Source organism: Athene noctua, chromosome 2 (genome assembly GCF_965140245.1).
Source record: "Athene noctua chromosome 2, bAthNoc1.hap1.1, whole genome shotgun sequence".
NCBI classification, from domain to species: Eukaryota; Metazoa; Chordata; class Aves; order Strigiformes; family Strigidae; genus Athene; species Athene noctua.
Window position 1 is genome coordinate 110206000 of NC_134038.1, and position 19863 is coordinate 110225862.

Genomic DNA, 19863 nt, shown 5'->3' on the forward strand with positions numbered 1-19863 from the left:
CAGCCACACAATGATATCTCACAGAGCAGCCCTTCATCTCTTGAGACCTAAGCCTTCACTTTTCAGTACGACACTGTAATGACAATAAAATGGCTAAAACAATTTTGAGGCGTTAAATCCCACTGCTCCAAGCCCTTTTGAGTCCTTGAACTGCTTTTATGTTGGACAAGAATAAAGGTGAAAGTAGAGAACAGCTGAATCCTGTTAATTCCTGTGATTTGCTGATCCAATAAACCTGACAAACTGCCTTAACAAGAGCTTTGAAATTGCACTCTTGGGCAATTCACTGAAACTTTGAGCAAGGAGTCAATAGTCCAAAACATCGATTTCTAATTAAACAAAAGTACCCACCTACCTAAAAGCTACTGTCAAGTGGAATTTTAGGCTGTGAAAAGAGATCTGGGCTTGAAATTTGCTTTTAAAACCTGGTAACAGCATTTGTAATATAGATGCATGGGAATATAAATAAATTGTGGTCTAGCTTAGCATATTTAAATCAAGTAGAAAGTCAGACTAGGGTAACAGCTTCTCATACAGATACTCTGAAAGTCAGAGCCCTTGAAGAGTACAAATGAAAGAAGGAGTTAAAAAAACCTGGTGAAATAAGGATGAGAGTGCAATTTTGATCATTCACGGAAATCAGTAATTCCAGTGGTTTTTAGTGTGTAGGTTGCGACCCTCCAGCATTCAGCATGAAAACACTCCAGGATGCATTCTTTAAACTGAGATGTCATGTATGAAAATCGTATCTACACTATTTTCTTTTCACCTCAGAAATTAATCAAATGATAGCTAATTATATCACAAGATAAATGAGATCATTTTCCAGCCTTACATACACATCAGAAGTGACCTGGTACCTGAAAGTAAGAGAAGTGAAGGATGGAGGGAGGAAAGCTGGATAAATACATACATAGCATCTACTTTCAGAAACAGGCAGTGTCTGCATCTGCTTTCACTCGCAGCCAGTGCCTGGTTTCCTTCTGTCTCAGTTTCTCATTTTCCACCTCAGTGAACCCCTCCTCATACCTGCATTTCACAGCTTTACCTAGATTCAATCCCAAGATTTGCTTCTAGTTTCTCTTCTCTGTCTTTCAGGAGTAACATTCATCCTGCTGTTCCAGATGACACTATTTGAATAACAGCAGAATTAAAGTATCCTTAAGACAGTAAAAAACTGAAGTATCTAAGATGCTGCTGTGCCTGGGGGGCAAATACCTGCACCCACAAGCACCAACAAGGACTGGAGTCCTCCCAGATGGGAGCTCTCCCTGCCAAAAACCTGTACAGTTTGTAAAATAGCCTGCCAAAAGGGAGGCTGGCCCTGCTGGTCTCACCCACCATGTTGTTGATAACAGCATGCTAATGCTGAGTAATGCAGTCATTTATAGTTATATTAGTATTTTTGATCAAACTTTGTGATGAGATGCACAGAATTGCCTGGAGCAGGACGGGGAAGAAGAGTCAGTTGCGCAGATTAATTTTCAGCACAAATCTGTAAATTTGTGCCTTGAGAACATACTGTATTTTCATGTATATAATCTGTCCTTCACACAAACATAACTTTCTTTGAAAATATATTACTTGGAGAATTTGCATTCTTGGACAACTCGGTGCGAGAGCAAAGAGTCTACATCTTCTTCAAGCCCACAAAGGGCTGCAGAGGAAGGATGCCGCTGGACTCTGCACCAGGGAGGGAGCAAGGGCAAAGAACTCTGCTCAATATACCTCCATTTCAATTTCCATCAAGTCAGTGGAAGTTTTCTGGGGTTTATTACTATTGAATCTACCGGTACCTGCTTGAAAAGACTTGCTGATTCTATTACTTCATGGGCACAGTCCTCTTCCCCCATTCAGAATACTTCAAAGCTGGGATGTGCCAGAAAGCACCAGCACAGTGACTATAAGGAAGCAGAAAAGGGCAAAATAAAAAGTCTCATTTAGTTGGAGTCCTCACCACTTTTCTCCTTCCTGACAACCAACCATAGAAATTTCACAGCTTCTAGGTCTCGGAGCTCTGTGTAGTACAAGATTAATTGGTACTGATCAGCCAGGGCTGCACATTTTCTGAAATCACTGTTGGTTCAACAGAGCATGAAAACCAGTAGAGAAAATCATTAACAAATCAAACTCGTCTCAGTTTCTCATGCCCAGTCTCTGATGATGGTGGTTTTAAGCTGCTTTTCAGGAGCAACAGGATTTTGCTCTTTCAGTTTGTTTATGGCAGTCGCTGGAATTTGCAGTGACACCTTCACTGTCATTTATTTCTCTAGTAATTTTTTCACCATGGTTTCTCCCACAACTGCCTCATAACAAAAATACCCCACCAGAAAGAGAAAAATACATATCTCAGCTCTAGACCTCCCACGAGCAGCATCATGAACTTTGGGGCAAAGCTTGCAGTTCCCCAGGCTGGAGGAGCAGGAGACCAAATCCTGTGTCCTTTCACAATCACTTCTCCATCCTCCTCCCACACATTTTCTGTCTCTGTTCTCAGTGCAACTATCTGCAACCTGGCCAGAGCTGATAAATGGTGATGTGAGCCAGGCTGAAGTACCCCCTGGGTTTCCATTTGCACTTGGAGAGGTTGTGAACCACCTGCTCTTTGGCTTGGTCTAAGTCCTTGCCCATGCATTGCTGTCTCAGCTGGTCACATCCTATGGTACTTTGATTCCAGGTGGTGATCAGTGATGCAGTCACCACATCTCTGTTGTCAGGAAGGAAAAATATGACTTCTCTGCTTGACACAGGATCCACACTCACCTCCCACCCCAGGGGTCTGGGAAGGACCATGGGAAGAAAGCAGCCCCTTGAGTTGTTGACTGAGAGAGGAAGACATTTCCTTTTGGGTTGAATATTTAAAGATACTCTAAAATACAGCACCTCCCAGATCTGCTCTAGAGCCTCAGGAGTCCTCCATTCCATGGCAGTTAGCAGGGACGTAGGATAAAACACGTGCACTGAGTGCCACCAGCATGCCTACAGCAAGTTATGGAGTGACTCAGGGACAAGCCCCTGCCCTTCGCACCGGGACCGCCTGATTGATGTACATGGTGGGGCTGAAGCGTGTTTACACATGTATCTATTGGGGCCTGAGTCATTCATCAGGCTCACTCCTAATTTAGTCCTAATTTGCACCTAATTATAACTGCTGGCAGGGAAATTGTGCTCAGGAGTGTTACTGAGGCTGGACAGGTCAGGGGCCAAGGGGCAGCACTGACGTTTGCTTGGAGTCCCTTGGACACAGCTTGTTGGGACTCAGCTTTGGCCCCTGATGATTAAAATCCACAGCAACAAATCCCAAGAAGAGTAGCATGGGCAAGGAGAAGCTCCTGGGAATTTCCATGTAGCTAAAAGCCTCCAAAATGAGCAGTTTGAGGCTAAATGCCTGGGCACAAGGCAGGGCCTGGCGTCATGGCAGCCACATGTGCTCCAGAGCAGTTCCTTCGCTGAGCACTCATGGCTCGGGTAGAGAAGAAACACTTTTAACATTATACCTTTTGCATGTGTCATTCAATCCTTCACGGAATAGATGGTGTCCTTTAAAGGGCAGAGCAATTAGCCTTGCTGGGGCCAAAAAGTTGTCCCCTTCAGAAATGCCACAGAGCCTATCTATTTACAACACACTGGACCGCAGCAAGACCCAGCAGGTGGAGAAGCTGCCACCAAGCCAGCACAGGCAAGGAAGGTGGTGGTGATCCAGAAGCTGGACAGATTTTGGGTAATCCCAGACCTCAGCCCTACCAAAATCATATTGTGTAAACCAGCTTCCCTGCTGTTTGGCAGATGGCTCAAGCTTTGAGTCTCTCTGCTGGCTGCTACTCTCTGGGCACAAAGTTGTGGGCTCTCTGCCTTTGCCCCACAGCTCTCCCTGCCCTCATTTTCTCCTGGTGCTTGTTCATGCTTGCCTTCTTCCCCACTCTGTGTGCTCTCTGCTTCTGTTTGGCTATACTCAGATCCCCTCTTGCTGTTCACTTGGCATAAAAGGACTGTAAGGCTCCAAAAGCAGGGTATTACACAGATGCCCATCCCTGGCAATGCCACCCACCCCTTTCTACGAGGATATGAACCTCTTCACTGGTGCAGAGGAAGGATGGGGTTTAGTTCAACTGATACACAGAAGAATGTACTACTTGATAACTTAGTTGTAGTGGCCTGATGGTATCTACCCCTGGGAAGATGCAGTGGTCCAATCCTATTTACAGTGACCGGATAACTCTTCCTTAAAACACTTACAGAGGTGACCAAGAAAAATCACAAATTCCAGATTCAGTTAGTCCAGGTGACAGAGCACCCCTTTGTGGGACATCAGGGGATTTCTTCCTCTTCTTTCCCTTTAGATCCCCTTTCTGAAGACAATTCAAGCTCATTCAGCAACAGGGAGGCTGCAGTGGCAGTACAGCCACCCTGGGAGAGCAGGGTGGGAAAGCCCATGTTGGATTGCTGTCATTCATTTCTCATCCCTGATGGCAGACAGCAACTAAAGCGGATGCACCAGTGCATGATCGAACATGATGAGCCACCAAGTCTGGTTGCTACCAATGCTCAGGTATGCCACTAATACTGATCATAAAACCTGCTGAGTGCCAGTGGTCCCTTTGAGAGCTACTCAGAAAGTGCTTATTAAGGCCTAATAACTACAGGATACAGATTAAATCTAGAAAATAATGCAAAGCTTTTATTTAGACATTTCCCTGCAAATAATTAAGGCCATTTGGGGGTGGAGGGGGAAGACATTTGCAAGTGTATTAACCTGTTTCCCAACAGGAATCTAGACTCGGCTGGGATGGCAGAGGCAATCCCCACGGCAGAGCACCCAAGTAAGGCAGTAACCAAGACACATCCCATTTACTTTTTCCCATTCTCATGACTGGGTAGTTCCCTGTTCATGATGGAAATGTGATGCAGGGAGATGATCTGGTCATGTTCTTACATGAATGGCATCTGCAAAGTCTGTAGAGAAAATGCTGTGCAGAAAACTCCGCTTAATGCCCACTGTGTACCACTGGAGTTGGCTACAGAGCTGGATTAATGGGAATGAGGATAAGGAGGGGCACATTTTTTGGCATTTTTGGTATTACACTTTCAACTTTCTTTTATAACTCTGTCATAAAGAGTACAGTTCATATAGCCAGTACTCTTGGTGAAGGACAAATTATTTTCTCCGTGGAGGAAGATAATGACAGGGTTTAGAGTTAGACTCTGAGGAAGCAGACTTGCAACACTATGGTGCTTCCAGCAGTAAATCCTTTTGCAGATGTTGGCTATTCCCATTTCATTGATGAAACCACAATAAGAGGGTGAATTAGTGGCTCAAAGTGACATTAATCACTCAATCAACAAATCACACAAGTGTTTTTGCCTAGGTGAGAATTTAGGGGTTTTACTTTGAAATTTGGGAATAAATTTTACACCTGGGCAATCTGTAATCTAGATTTCCCCCTCTTCTTGCATAAACTCTGTTACCTGTCTTTGTGCATCTTGATGACTCTGTGAAACTCCAACCTGGGTCATATTTCATTCATCACGACCTTACTACCACTCCAGCAGAAACCCTCAGGTTTAGGGGAATGAAGAACAAGGCACAATACGTCAGATTCAAAAACACTTAACTGTACAAAACAGGAACAAAAGGAGAAGCATTTGCAAGAAGGACACCTTAACAACACAATCGACCCCTAAATAAATTGCAGAACATTAAATAATAGAAAATCAAGCTTTCTGGGCAGCCACCCATCCATCAGTTGCAACTCCCCATCACTAAATCTGTATGTACCTCTCCACACCATCCATCTGGCCCAACACTGCTCATACCTTCGTCATGCTTCTGAATTTAACGGCAGTGACTCCTGACTGACAGAGGGTAAAAAAGCGCCTTGCCTACTCTCTGTACAAGTCAGCTTTCTAAACTGTGCCTTATCTGGCTGATTCAGTGTAACATCAGTTTTAAACCTCTTAGTCACAGGACAGAATCTCTTAGCAGCACTCATAGTCTTTGGGGAACCACAGAGTTGTAAAACAGCTACTGTTAGTCCACATAGAAAATGCATTAAACATTATATTTCTCCACTACTCTTAAGAAAAACAGGCAGATCTTGCTGATCTGTTGAACAGCCAGATCCTTGTCTCCTGGCCAGCTGATCCCTATGTGATACACAGATACTCTCTGACACACACAGCTCAGCACCTGCACTGGAGTTAATACTCTGTGACCAGGAAAATGTTTTGATTAATGGAGAATGGTCCCTAACTGCAACTCAAACACAATTATATCAATAAGTGCAGTATCTGAAAGACATGTTTTTAAATGCATTGAGATGCAATTTTTCTCTACTTAAATTAATCTTTCAATATACAGTGTTAGCCCTAAGTTAGCATTTAGTTACTACTCTTCAATTAAAGTAATATTAGTCAACAGCCCCTTTTGAATGTATTTCATAGTGTTTACTGTAAAGCTTTCTGTACTATCACTCTTTTCCTAAAGCTTATATCTGATGTGTGTTACAGGTTTCAGCTCAGATTTTTATCTCTGGTGCAAACCAACACAGAAATAACACCCATGCAACAAATGCATGAATCAATCAATGAAATTGGGAAGCACAAAATTGTTGCTCAGTTACTCGCTATCCCCCACTTGCTGCCCTCTCCCAAAGACCCATGTCCCTCCTTTTCAGATGGTTAATACAGAGGGTCCCTACCGAACAGGCCACGAGGATCAGACTGGCGTCTCTCCGAGCTTTTGCACTGCTCCTTTCTCTTCTTGCTCCCTCTAAAGCTACCAAAACGCTTCATGAGCTGCAACATGCACTCACGCGGCAGCAGCTGTCAGTCATGCCCAGGATTGAAGAGAAAAAGCAGCACAAGGGACAAGGCAAGGTGTCGCTTACACCAAACACCCAGGTGCAAGAAAACAAAGCTCCAGAAAGATTGCTTGGCTACAAAAATAGTCCAGCTCGCCGGCAGTTCAGCTCCAGGCACTTGGTGGCCAAACCCCACACGCCAGGCGCTTCCAGTCTTAATTCCGGCGTACAGTAACTCGCTTGCAAGTATCTGTGGACACGGGGAGAAGTTCAAAGTCTGACCAGACTGCTGCCACAGAGCTCTTATCCGTCAGCCGTCAGAAGTCTCGGAGACCGAAGCAACATTTCCCAGCAGATCAACTGATGCAGAAAAGGTCAGGAACCACCTGATAAGCTCCCTCGTTTAAAAAAATGCTATGCAAAAGAGCCACAAGCCCTCTTGAAGGGAATTGTCATGTGCAGTTCAGCATGATGACTCTTTAAAAAGGCTGTAAAAGGAAACCACCCCTGGACAGACAATTCTTGGCAGTGAGCGTCCTGGACACACTCACACCATGACATGACATCACCCAACTATTTTGATTCATGTGTGCTGGGTCTTCGCAGCGACAGCACAGTCCAGCTGCCTGTCGATGAGCTCCGAAACGCCTGGCCCTCCACAACTAATGACTAATGGATTAATGAGAACAAGCTTCTGCCAATTCATAAAAAGAAGGCTGATACTTTCTGGAAACTGTAGCCGGAGCGATGGGCTGGACTTTCTCTAGCGATGTGTCCTCCCCAGGCTACACATATCTATATGCTCTGCATAGATGGCTCCATTCAAATTTGCTGTCTGCAAAGCAAAAGGCACCCAGGACAGCTGTTTGTAACACAATTGAAATCCACCTCGTGGTCTTTTCAATGAGACAAACATTCACGGGGCTGTGGCTTATCCCAACCAGCCGGGGTGTATTATGTTAGGCTCTGAGTTTGTACATTTAGAGCTGTTTATTTTAGGAAAGGGTTGATCAGTGTGGGCTAGATCTTGAGCAGCTGGAAAGGAGTGCAAGCATGAACCACGGCATGGTCAAACTATCACGGCCAACTTTCCTAAGATTATAGAAAAATGTTCTGTTAAATCAAAAGCTTTTTTTTAAAGTCACAGAGCACCAAGCTTTTTGCTGGAACTTGAGGCTCAGATCTTTAAAAAATCAAACCCTATATAAGTAATGAGAGTTTTATCTTTTTAATTCCCAGGACGAATTAAAAGTCATATCACCTTCTTCCTCTACAAAGAAGCATGCCTTTTTCTTTGTGCCCATGACTGCTCCTGAGACTTATTATTAGAAAGGAAAAGAAAAAACAGCCACAAATACTGCAGGAAAGACCTTTATCAACAAAGATTCCTTACAAGCTCAGGTTTTTCAGAAAGATGGTTGTTTCTAAGGCAAGGATGTCTCAGGACTTCAGGGACACCAAAAGAAGCTGCAGAGATGACAGCAGGTTCTTCTGCCATCCTCAGCTACCAGGGACTTCCCTCAGTCTACCCTGTGGAGAACGTGAAAGATGACACTACAAGAGGGCACCTTTGCTCTTCCATCTAGCAACGAAAATAGTCAGATTATTAACAAGACACTTAATTACCTTCCAGACAAGGCTCTCACTGATAGTCAAATGAGGAACCACAACAATTAATTTAAGGCTGTTCCCAGCCTTTCCCCTCCTGACTTGTGCTCCTACTTTCTTTCACCCCCATCTTTGTGGCCCCGTTTCAGCTCTCCAAGTGAGGATCCCAGTGGTTTTTACCAAATAACAATCTTTTGCGCAAAATATCCTGTCAGCATAGTGTTTTTAGAAAGCCCCTTCTCTAGCCCCTCCCTTGAGGCTCACTGTTCACCCAACGCAGAGGAGAAGCAGGTGGAGCAATGAGAAGTGTTGAAGGATTGGCAAGGGAAAGTGTCAGTGTTAAATATTTGTTTTAATGTAGTTATAGGAAGTGTAAAGCTCTTCACACCCTGTCAAACCACCACACCTACCTCTGCAAGCTCCATCTTCATTGTCCTTCCCCTTCAGTATGCCATGCTCATGCCACCATGACTGAGACAGTAGCTGGTGGGACAAGCTCTGGCTCTCCACGTAAGGAAGTTTCATGGGCCAGCTTCCAACCCTTTTCATGAGAGTGATGATCTTCACAGGCCTTCCCACTTGAAAACCAGCTCCCCAACAGCAAAACTGAATCTTCCTTGCTGCAATTTAAGCCTGCTACTTCTTGTCTTATTCACTGTGCACATGGAGAACAGATTGTTCCCTTCTGCTCCGGAGCAGCCTTTGACATATTTGATGACAGTTATCCAGTTCCCTTTCCAGTCTTTACTTGGCCAAAGACACAAGAAGTGTTGCCTACAACACCAATGAAATCTGGACCTCAAGTTTCACCTCCTTAGAAAAGCATTCCTCATTCTTCAGCAGCTAAAGGACTGCTGAGAATGACTTAATGTCATCAGAAACCAAAAAAATTAAATCCCTTTTTAATGAGATAAGAATTGGTATTGCTATAGCACAGGAACAGACCCCTTTTTGACAGAGGCCAAGGATAAATAGTCGCTGATGACCTTTTCAAGAAGTGCCACTGCACCAGGAGGGCTCTATTCCCCTTATTAAGGAAAGCAGCAAGACCCTAATGTATCTGCACAGAGCTACCAGAAAATGAAACAGTGCTGTTTAACAACTGACTTTCACAGTAATTTATTTAAAAAAGCACTAAATGCTTTGAGTATGATCATTTTGTCTCCCACAGCTAACGGTCTAACAGATACTAGCACATTTACAGCAGATACTACATCTTCTTAATGATTTCAGTGGAAGGATCTTATAAAACTAGTAATAAAAAGCTGGGCTTCAAAGAGCTCCTTTGGGGCCATCTATGTTCTGGAGATTGAGGACACAAATCCCTTCCAAACAACCATGAAATGGACTCTCGTCAAGCTTCTTTAAAGTCTCACAAATTAGCTATAGCATATTATGTTTCTTGAGCTGCATAAGGATAACACTCTCCTTCCAAAAACCACACGCGGGCTTATTCTGAGAGGTACCAAACATTGGGCAGCTTAATAAAATTATCTGGGGGGAAGGAGCAAACAAACACTCATGTATGTGTGTGACATGCTTCCACAGTCCCGCAGTATCTGCTAAGGTGGCCAGACCTGAGCCATTTCCTGGCCTTAGAGCCGCCTTTATGCTGAAAACTCCCTGACCTGACTCGAGCCCCACCACACTTTTGCCCCAAGTCATCTGTTTCTCTGACAGTTTTACTTTCATGACCTGGAATCAAATCCAAAAAAGAGCCAAAAAAAGGCTCTAGAACTAAAAAAAGACCCACATCTCCCAGAAATCTCCCTTACACCAATTCTTGCCTTTATCCCATCAGTCACCTGTGTGCCCAACCCACCCAACAATGTCCTCCCCTGCTCATCCCAGCCTTTCATCCCCTTAAACCACCTGTGTTTTTTAAAAAGTGAGGCTGGAGTGTACAAAGTAGAAAAGATAAACCCCCTTCTGATATATATTTTTCACTAATTCACAGGGACACAAGGTGAGGAGTCTCATGGCAGGAGTCATCTCCAATCCAACCCAAAAAAGCCTTGTCCATGGCTGGGCTTCCTCTTCTCAATGCTTCTTGCTTTTTAGTTCTCCATCTCTCAGGGTGAAAGCACCTTTTGTACCTCACCCAGTGTGACTCTTCAGGCACAAACACAACAAAAATTTTCCTTTCTCTGGATGTGATGTGAAGATTTGCTCTATGAGGTAGAACTGGGGATCGAGTGTTCAGACTTAGTCACCAGATAGATAGGAAATACAGAAAATGTCATTGCACCAACCAAGCTCATCCATCACGGGGTGTCTGACCCAGATTGTCAAAGTTTTGAAACACAGACTCATTCATCATCTCATAGAGGTATAAATTCTGTGCTGTGGTGAAAATACGTTAAATGCTGATATTTTGAACCATTTCCTCACTTGCCCTTTTAATAGGAACTTTAACCTGATATACAAGTACAGCAGCAGAGTGCGAGGCAGGCAACAGGGAACAGTTAGTCCTATCAGGGCTTATTCTGGTGTGAAAATGGAAAAACCCAATAGTTTCCTCCTTGAAAGAACTTAATTAGCACAAAACAGGAAGGCTGAAAAGAATATGTATCCCCTTAATAACAGTTGGCATCTGATTGCAGATCAGCAAAACCAAGTATTTCCCTTTCCTCATTGCTGAGAATTTCCTTGTTCAAAACTCCCTCTATTTTTGTTATTGCTCAAAGAAAGTTCAGACCCAGCCTCAGAAAGGTAAAGCATGAATCGTGTTTGCATTTTCACATGGATCGCTTCACTGCCTTGTTGTCCTTAAAAATTTCCTTAAATTGGAAGTTTTCTAATTTTTTTCTTTTAAATTCTACAGACCGTTGTTGGCAAAATTAAACATTTCTATCATTGTTAGTGGTGCCGGGATGCTTACAAGCCTCACAACACCAGACTGATTTTAAAATACCAACTGTATTTCACATAAATAGGAAACTTGGAAAATATTTCAAAATAACACACAGAGAAATATGTAAAAGAGATCTTTGCTCTAAAAAAAAATGCTCAAGACTAAGTGATGCAATGCACAATAACAAAAAGCCTGTTTTGCTCAAACACCATTTGCAGGCTGGTTGAACAGAGCACGCTGCCTGCGTTTTCAAAGGGAAATACAAACTATCACTTTCACCATCTGGTCCAAGTCCAGCTCACACCCCATAAAAGAATTGCAAGTTTATGACTCCAAGCTGGGCTCAATTACTTTCCATAATCATAACCAAGTGTTTCACTGTAATGAGTTTTTGTCCTTATCCTCTTTACTTATAGTACTTCATGCTGCTTTCACTGTGCATTAAGAAAGATTTCAATCTCTGAAGCTGTCAGGCTGGCACTAAATTGGTTTTGAAAAATCTGGAAGTTTAATTTTACTTATTTTTAGCAGTCCCAAAGGTGCGCCCTTAGATTCCTCCAAATTCTTGGTAAATTACTTATAAATTACATCCTGGAGCCTTTGTGATGTTTTTCTATCCTACCTTTCCAGAGCTTATAATACGAAACAGCAGGAATAGGAGTAACGGTGATGGTAGTGTTGGCATATTGGTGATTTCTAGTAAGAAAAACACTATCTTTTCAGGCTCAGAGTACCTACCCCAAAAGACTGATAAGCTGATCCTATCCAAATGATAATTTTATAATTTTCCCACATCCTACTAATTAACTGTGGTGCATATGTTTCCAGAACTCACTTCTTTAGCAATTTCAGTTTGTAATGTGAAAAATGGAGCCATTCTTACATATGCCACAATCTGGCTGTGCTCAAAACAGCCAAACAGTACTTGATCCAGCAAATACAGGATGTCTGGTGTGACAACACCACTCCTAAAATTTAATAAGTTCTCAGCTAAAGAAAAACATCTCAGCAGTAACTTTTACAAAAAATATCAGGGGCAATAAATTCCTTAGAAGCTTTTTTTCACTTGTGCTTTTCTCATGTCTTCTTGCTTCTCTTTCTTCTTGCTTCTTTCAAGTTCTTCAACCATTTCCATTCACAAAAACATGAGGAGAGAGGATTCACTGTAACATCACAAATCTCTTTTTCAGCCTCTTCTTGTTCTTCTTTCTTTCCCACTTCTCACTTCTCATGCAGGATTGGAACTGATTAAATGATGTTAAAGTGAAAATGGGCATTGTGAGGCTGAACAAAATATTACCTTCACTATAAATTGAAGTCTTTCAATCAGCACTGAATGGGCCACAAAATGAATGTCAGCAAATGAATAAAGCCAGAAATTACTCCAAGAAAGTGATACATTAGGGATGGCCAGTACCTGAAGAGTGTGATTCACACCACTATTCCCTAGTGAACTCCCTGAAACACAAGAGACTGAAAAACAGAGCACCACAACTCCACAGAAATACAGTCCTCCACTGATTCTGCCTTATGGGATTTATTTGGAGAGAAGAGGAACACTCACTGAATTAGCAATAGTTTGCACCAATCCCCAGCTGTCCTTTGATATCAATCCTATACAGACCCAGTGTTCATCCTTCATTTTGAAATTCATAAGCTAGTAGGAGCATTAGGAATAAAACATTCACACACAATTACTGCAGTTTTAACATTCATGCTGGCACAGTTATCACAAAATACAACTTTAGTGACAAACATGCATATTGGAAGCAATGCTTTAATCTTAAAATCTAGGCAGGATGATGAGATTTCAAAGTAATTTCAAGTTCTGTATCCCTCTGCTCCCCTCAATAAGCATATGAATCTGACAGCAAAAGCCAAGAAATGTGCTTAAGAACAGAATAAGACAACAAAGGGACTCTTCTCCTGGCTTGGTATTATTATTATCTGCTATTTCTGGTTGAAAATAATCTTAAGTGTTCCCTAACAATAAAAAATGCTGATAGTGCAATGTTGGGGCTGACAGTCATCCCACAAATGACCCATTCTTATGTCACAGTGGATATCATAAAGACATATGTGCTATATATATATTATACACATAAAGTTAGAGACGGTGGTCAGCAGCAAGCTATTATACATGTGAGACAACACAGAAATGCTGACTGAAGAGAAAATTGAACCACACTTGAAAAGCTAAATGCTTAACTAACACTTGAGAAGCCTTTCTCATTCCTGGCTCCAGCAACTTCACCGACAACTCTCCTGTTCTTCAGTGATGAAAAAGGGATCTCGTTTGGTTCAGCTGCAAGAGAGAAGCAACTTCCAGAGGAAGGAACCATTCCCTGTGAACTCCTAACCTCAAGGGCGAAGGAGTTTGCATACATGTGCCTCTCCTGCTCTTAGCTGTGGGGATGGTGCAGCATAGCCTGAGGCTCACATTCAGGTTACCTATAGGGCTATCTAACGAAGGTGTTTACACAGAATGGACATATTGCAATGTTGTTTTGTTGACAGTGAAAGCAGAGTCTTGCAGCATTAGACCAGTGGTGAGCTGAATTGTTCATTGAACTGAGGCTCAAAGTTCTCAAAATCCCAATGACTAGCTGGAGTATCCATAGGAAGGACTTTTAACTACTTATTATATAGCCACCAACAGTATGTTTACATGAATGACTAAGGACATTGCACAGGACTGGATCCCAATCTGATGAACTAAACATAGGCTTAATGCCAAGAGGGGAAATTCCTAAAGGATCACCCAACACTGCATTGTCATTACAAGTGGGATTGCTCCAGCAAGGGGATTATAATAGAAAGGGAGGAATCCACCATGCACAGACAGGAATTGCACTGAAATCCAACCCCCTGCATAGCCTCTTTGCATTGCAGCCAGATCCCTTGGTCTGTTTGTTTAAGCCACCCCTAGCAAATATGGTAGACCTTCACCTGGTGGTTAAGAAATAATACAAGGGATTTTTTATTTAAAAAAAAATAAAAAACCAAAACCAAACAAACCCCAAAACAAAAAAACCCTGCACAATCTATCTTCCTTTTCTACCCTTACCTTTCTACAAATTAACGATTCTGAAGCATCATTAGTTGTAAGCAAAGGAATGCACCCAAGTACATTGCATACTTTAATGTCATAATAATTGAATAACTGGCAAATCAGCTCTCTTAACTTCCCAAGATAAACATCTTGGGAACCACCACCAGTTAGATCTCATCCAGCAGCTTTTCCCCTTCAGCAGAAGGGAGGTAAGTACCATGGTTTGTATCTTCTTTGCACACGGAGAAGTAACTTTCCAAAAGTCCATGTGCAGCAGCCTGGCAGGAGGCCAGCGAGGAACAGAACAAGACAGAGATCTGTTGGACTTTATGGCTCTGCTCCTTCCTTTGCAAGAACATGACATATTGTTCACATTGCGTTAAACCACTGCGTGCGTGAGGTGGCTGTCTCACAAGCTCCAGCTCCAAAGAGATTACTAGAATTAGTCACCCAGATTACGGAAGATCTGCCAGAGCAGATGGGAGTATAGAGGAGGAAACATTCGTTATCACATACATGAGGTCTCAAGAGAAATAATTCAAAATCTTTCTGTTTTTTCTTTCTAGGTTGTTTTGTTAGCAAAAGACTTTCCTGACTTTTTAAGAGAGATTAAAGCACAGTGTGAAGCAGCTGAGATGGTAACACAGGTACTTTAGCAATCTGCCAGGATACAAAAGGGACAAAGACCAAGACAGTGGACATGTAAGGGAAAGCTAGCATTGTTCTACTGTCTACAATGAGCTAGAAACCATCCAAGCCCCAGTATTTTCCATTTCTTGATGATTCTGCCAATTTGTGTAACCGACAAAAGAAACCATCCAAGCCCCAGTATTTTCCATTTCTTGATGATTCTGCCAATTTGTGTAACCGACAAACAGGTAACTTGGAAAAAAGCATCTGACACATCCATGGCATCCAGCTGGGAAGCTGCTGCAACTGCAGGATCCACAAGCCTACGGTGGGAGTGAATCAAGGGACCATGTGGGACGGCTTGGATGGTAAAAAGTTCCCTGTTCATTCACTGTGAAGCAAAAACACCAAGTACTGTAAAGTTCAGAGTTGCTATGTTTAGGATTGTGTGAAAAATCTCAGGGGGTTGGCTGGGAGTAATGCAGACATGAACTAGAGAAAGCTTCTGAGTCTTTATGCCTGGATGACAGAAGGGCTGGAAACCTGGGAGCTACAAGGCAGTAAGAGAATATTCCTGGAAAAGCCAACCCTGCCAGTCTGCTCACAGAATACCTGGCAGGAGAAAAAATAGTCTGAAACCTTTTCACAAAAGCTAATGATAAAGGAAGAGACTGAAAAGGCTGTCAACTGTGTCCTCGGGGGCTCTGCCTGAAAGCCAGCGACAGAGTGGGGAAGAGGCAACGTCACACTAAGTCCTTGTACAACACTTCCTTGGTTATTTTGGTCTTAGGATGCCCTTGCGAATCAGAGGGTAGGAACCAGCGCACAGGCACATCCCAGCTCAACGCAGTCCTCAAGTCAACACTTAATTTGCAGAAGCATCTTTCCCTCCTTACTTCTTCAAAACACATCAAGCCTCAAATTATGGACAGGCTTCTGGAACCACAAAATCTCTTTTAGGGGTGACATATCTTAGCAATGCATTGGGCCAATCACACTACTATCTGTACCTTGTAGAGCAATTTGAAAATAAATCTAAATTAGTATTATGTCAGACCAGAACTTGTACAGTGCCATAAGATTCCCAAATCTTGTCAAATACTAGCATCTTGCAGTGGCTTCATGCTTAAAGTAGAAAGCAGTCCACCAAGTAGCTCTAACATCATTAATCAGTTTAAATTCCACATCAAGAATCAAAGCAGAAACTCAGTGTTGTAGTTACAGAGCTCTGGCTATATCCAGCAGCACAAAGCCCAAACTCTTGAATTTCTTGGTCTGCCACAAAAGCATCCTGCATCCTTAGTCCTTCACTTGGGTGTATTTGCTTTCAAGGGCATGTTTCTAATGCAGTCCTATGAGCTTTCCATAATGCAGCCTGGTGCAATTCTGGCTCTTGGAGTCAAGGTTGCCTAAAACAGCCTATAAAAACCTATCAGTGTTACAGACTGAATGCTTTTGTTATTATTACACAGTGCATATTTGTGGAAAAAAAATTAAAAATACTCCATCATCACCCTGGCAGCTAGCAATAAGGTCTGGCAAGTCTGACAGTCATCTTATTTGCAAGTGTGTCACTGGAGCAAAAATATTAAAACCTCTGTGTTAATTGACACAAACAGAAATTGTTGTTCCAAGCTACATATTCCTATTAAAACCAGGTAGGTTGCTTCCAGTCATAACAAAACACTGATAGGGCAGAAAAGGGGAGGAAGGAACACTGAAATTGGGCTGAGTACAGCATTTAATAGACTTTAGTTTTACTCCCAACTCTGCTACCAGGCAATTGCATGACCAGGGATAACTCACATCATCTCTGTGAGAGCTTCAGATGAAAAGCCGTCTTCAGATGCTGTGAGTTACTGTACTGCAAGAGTCTCATGCTTAGACCAATTCCTTTTCTAACCCTATTAACCAGAAAGATAATTAATAATCTCAAAGAAAACAAAGACCTGCAGCAGAAGCAGCAGATACTTATGGTGATCACAGGTTTATGGCTTTCCTTCCTGTTTATTTGTCCATGTGTTCAAAGACAAACAGTAAAATCCCTGTGTCTTCAGAAACTGCTCAGAGTGGGGCAATGCAAGCGCAGGGCAGAGAGCATCAACCTTGGTCCAAGAGACCAAGCTCCCACCAGCTTCACAGTAGCAAAAAACAGGCTCATTGCAGCAAAATTGAACTTCTCAAGAAGTCTTCATATTAATTTCCAAGTGGTTTTTTTTCCCTGCACAACGTCTTAAAAGATGTAACAAGCTCCTGCATCAAGTGCAGCAGTAACAAGGAAGGTCCTACTGGTCTTCATTTTGAGTCACAGCCCTCAGTATCACCAACCTAAATCAGTCCATTCAAATTCTCCCTGCACCCTTCAGCCCTCCCTTTTTACAGTCACCTGCTACAAAAATTCACACTCTTAAACTATAGCAATTAATGAAACTTCCCCAAAACCCAAAGATCTGCTTAGGGTCACGCATGAAGCTCTGGGGGAGCTGGGAGCAGAGAGAGATGCTTCTGCTCCAGTCTTTACCCTCCCTGCCTGCACAAACCTGACACATCACAGCCTGCACAAATCCGGCATGGGAGGGAAGGTGTGGGGTGCCAGCAGAGTCCGAAGGACTTCCTGCAGCTTAGCAGCTCCCCCTGCTAATGTGGTTATGTGCTTAGCTACTTAGCGAGCAGCGAGCTAAACATCCTCGTGTTTAGCAATAAGTTTTATTGGATTTTTGCATTACTTGACCTTAATGATTGGGAAGCTCCATGCGTCTTAACGACCTTTTCTTGGTCACCTTCACAAGACACTTCCCAAGGTGAAGGGTGCCTTTGCTTTTGCTCCAAGAGCGAAAACATGCAACTGTGCCTGGGGAGTGCTCAGTGCTCCCTGCATTGATCCATGGCAAAGAATGAGGCTGGCTGCTCAACACAGTTTTGAATTCTCAGCTCCAACAAAAGGTTCAGCTTTGCTGTATTAACATTTCCAGCACAAAAATACTTGCCTTTCAGTAAGCGGACACAGCAAACCAATGTCCTTTCTTTACCTACTCTGCAGCATGGTCCCTACAGCCTTATGGTGCTGAGCCCATTGGGCTGTACCTAGTCTGTGCCCACCTTAGCCCGGTAAGACTGCAAATGCAAGGGCTTCTTTCCTTCACATATTAACATTATTAGTATATTAATGAAGTTCCTAACCTCATTTAGACACTTGGCTTTTGCACCATGCAAAAAGAACTAGGAGAGAAGAGGTGGAGACTTTCTTAGCCCAGCAAAGGGCTCCTTTAATCCTGCAACCTATAGTGCAGTAGCAGAAGTTGCTTATAAATGGCTTTAATGCAATCCATTCCCTAATGCACAGTAAGTATCTGTATCCAAGGGAGAGGATAAGAAACTTTGGGGAAAAAGAAGTGCCACGTTGAGAGAGAAACAAGGAACCACACACCTTCCTAGCCATGAACTCATCAAAGGTTTTTTCTCTCTGAATTTCTGCAAGATGTGCATGTGCCTCACATCTGCTGGATGGATGAGAAACTAATTTCTAAGAATTTCAGTGATGCTGGGCATTTTCTTTTTTTTAACGTGACGATAAAGTGGCAAAAGCTGTCAGCGGTGATGGCAGTAGCTTAACAAAAAATGCTGATGTTGCCTGGATACTGAGTCCTGCTCCAGTCTAGGATTTGCCTGCGTGTCTGCAATTAACAGCAGTAACTCCTCTGGTTTTTAGTTTTTCTTTAATATTCTGAGAGCTGTGTAAATATCTCTCCTTATTCAGATCCCCCCTCCCTTCTCCTCCCCCACTTTTTTGCTTTGTAAAATGCAAACTAATTCCTAGACCATAGTAAGGCCATAAATAAGAAGCTGTAAAAATATTTTTCTAGCTTTTTTTCCCAAGGTTAATCTTTTCAGTTATATAAGCACTTTATAAAATAGCATGGGGAAAGTATATGAGAATCTGTTTATGTGATTAAGACCTGGCTCCCTCGTTACCATGGCCCAATGACAGTATTTTATGCTTTGCATTTGCCACTGCTAAGGTTTGCTCAGCCTGACCTCCAAAGCAGAAGGCAACAAGATTTTCATGGAGAGCTTACAGTAAATCATTACTGGTGGGTATCCATGGAGTCTTGAGAAAAAAGAGCATTATTAAGTACCTCCTAATTTTTCATTACAGTGGGTGGATTCCAGGTTTTCAATGATGGCAGAAATCCAGCTACTCTGAAGAGAACTGAATTTTCCCCAGTCTTTCCCCTTACTGCTGTCCTGCTCCCAATCTGACTTGCCTTAGAGCTTGAAGAAACAGTTCTGGATGACATTTAGTGAAGTGCTGTAGTGTTTTATTATCTTTTATGGTAAAGAATTTGGAAGGACTTGAGAGAGAGCTTCAGGCAGAAACAGAAACAGGACCAAAATGAACATACAAAATATAGCACTAAACTCCTCTTCCTGGCAGCAAGATGACAGAGAAGTAAAAAAAAAAAAAATCCACTGCAGACTATTTTTCCAGTCTGGCCCTTGACATGGTTCCTAAGTGAGATACAATGCACAGTTATCCTGGTGCTTTGCAGCAGCAGATTTCAGCACCTTGTAGGGTTATTTTCCAAAGGAAATGATGTGCCTTCAGATACTTTCTTTAGTGCCATTTGTTTTATTTACTTAATGATGTCACAGGTTTTGAATATGCAAGCAGCTAACTCTCTCTTTCAACAATCCCATCCCAAATATCAGTGCCACATTCCCGCAGAGCCCTTCTGCACTGGGGAATGACTCCGTTCAGACATGCTGAAGCAAAGGGCATACCCTTCTTCTCTTTGCAATTGCTCCTCAAAAAAATCCACCTATTGTAACAGTAAACATCAAGACAGCATCACCTCAAGAGAGCAAATAAAGCTTGAACACAACAAGAACATGTACCACAACCTTGTAACTCCTTCCAA

General features: G+C 42.6%; 1 protein-coding gene across 3 annotated transcripts in view; it reads right to left on the reverse strand.

Moving 5' to 3' along the window:
- Nucleotides 1-19863, reverse strand: part of PRKAG2 (protein kinase AMP-activated non-catalytic subunit gamma 2) — a 221645-nt gene that overhangs the window by 109289 nt on the left and 92493 nt on the right. Inside the window, exon 1 of one of the 3 annotated variants that reach the window (XM_074899884.1) lies at nt 6699-7052. The exons of 1 other annotated variant lie outside the window; for it this stretch is intronic. In XM_074899884.1, coding sequence (XP_074755985.1) covers nt 6699-6804 — 106 coding nt within the window. In that variant the 5' untranslated portion in view covers nt 6805-7052. Of the gene's footprint in view, nt 1-6698; nt 7053-19863 lie in introns of those variants that run through there. One more of the 3 variants, XM_074899885.1, reaches the window with a different exon arrangement.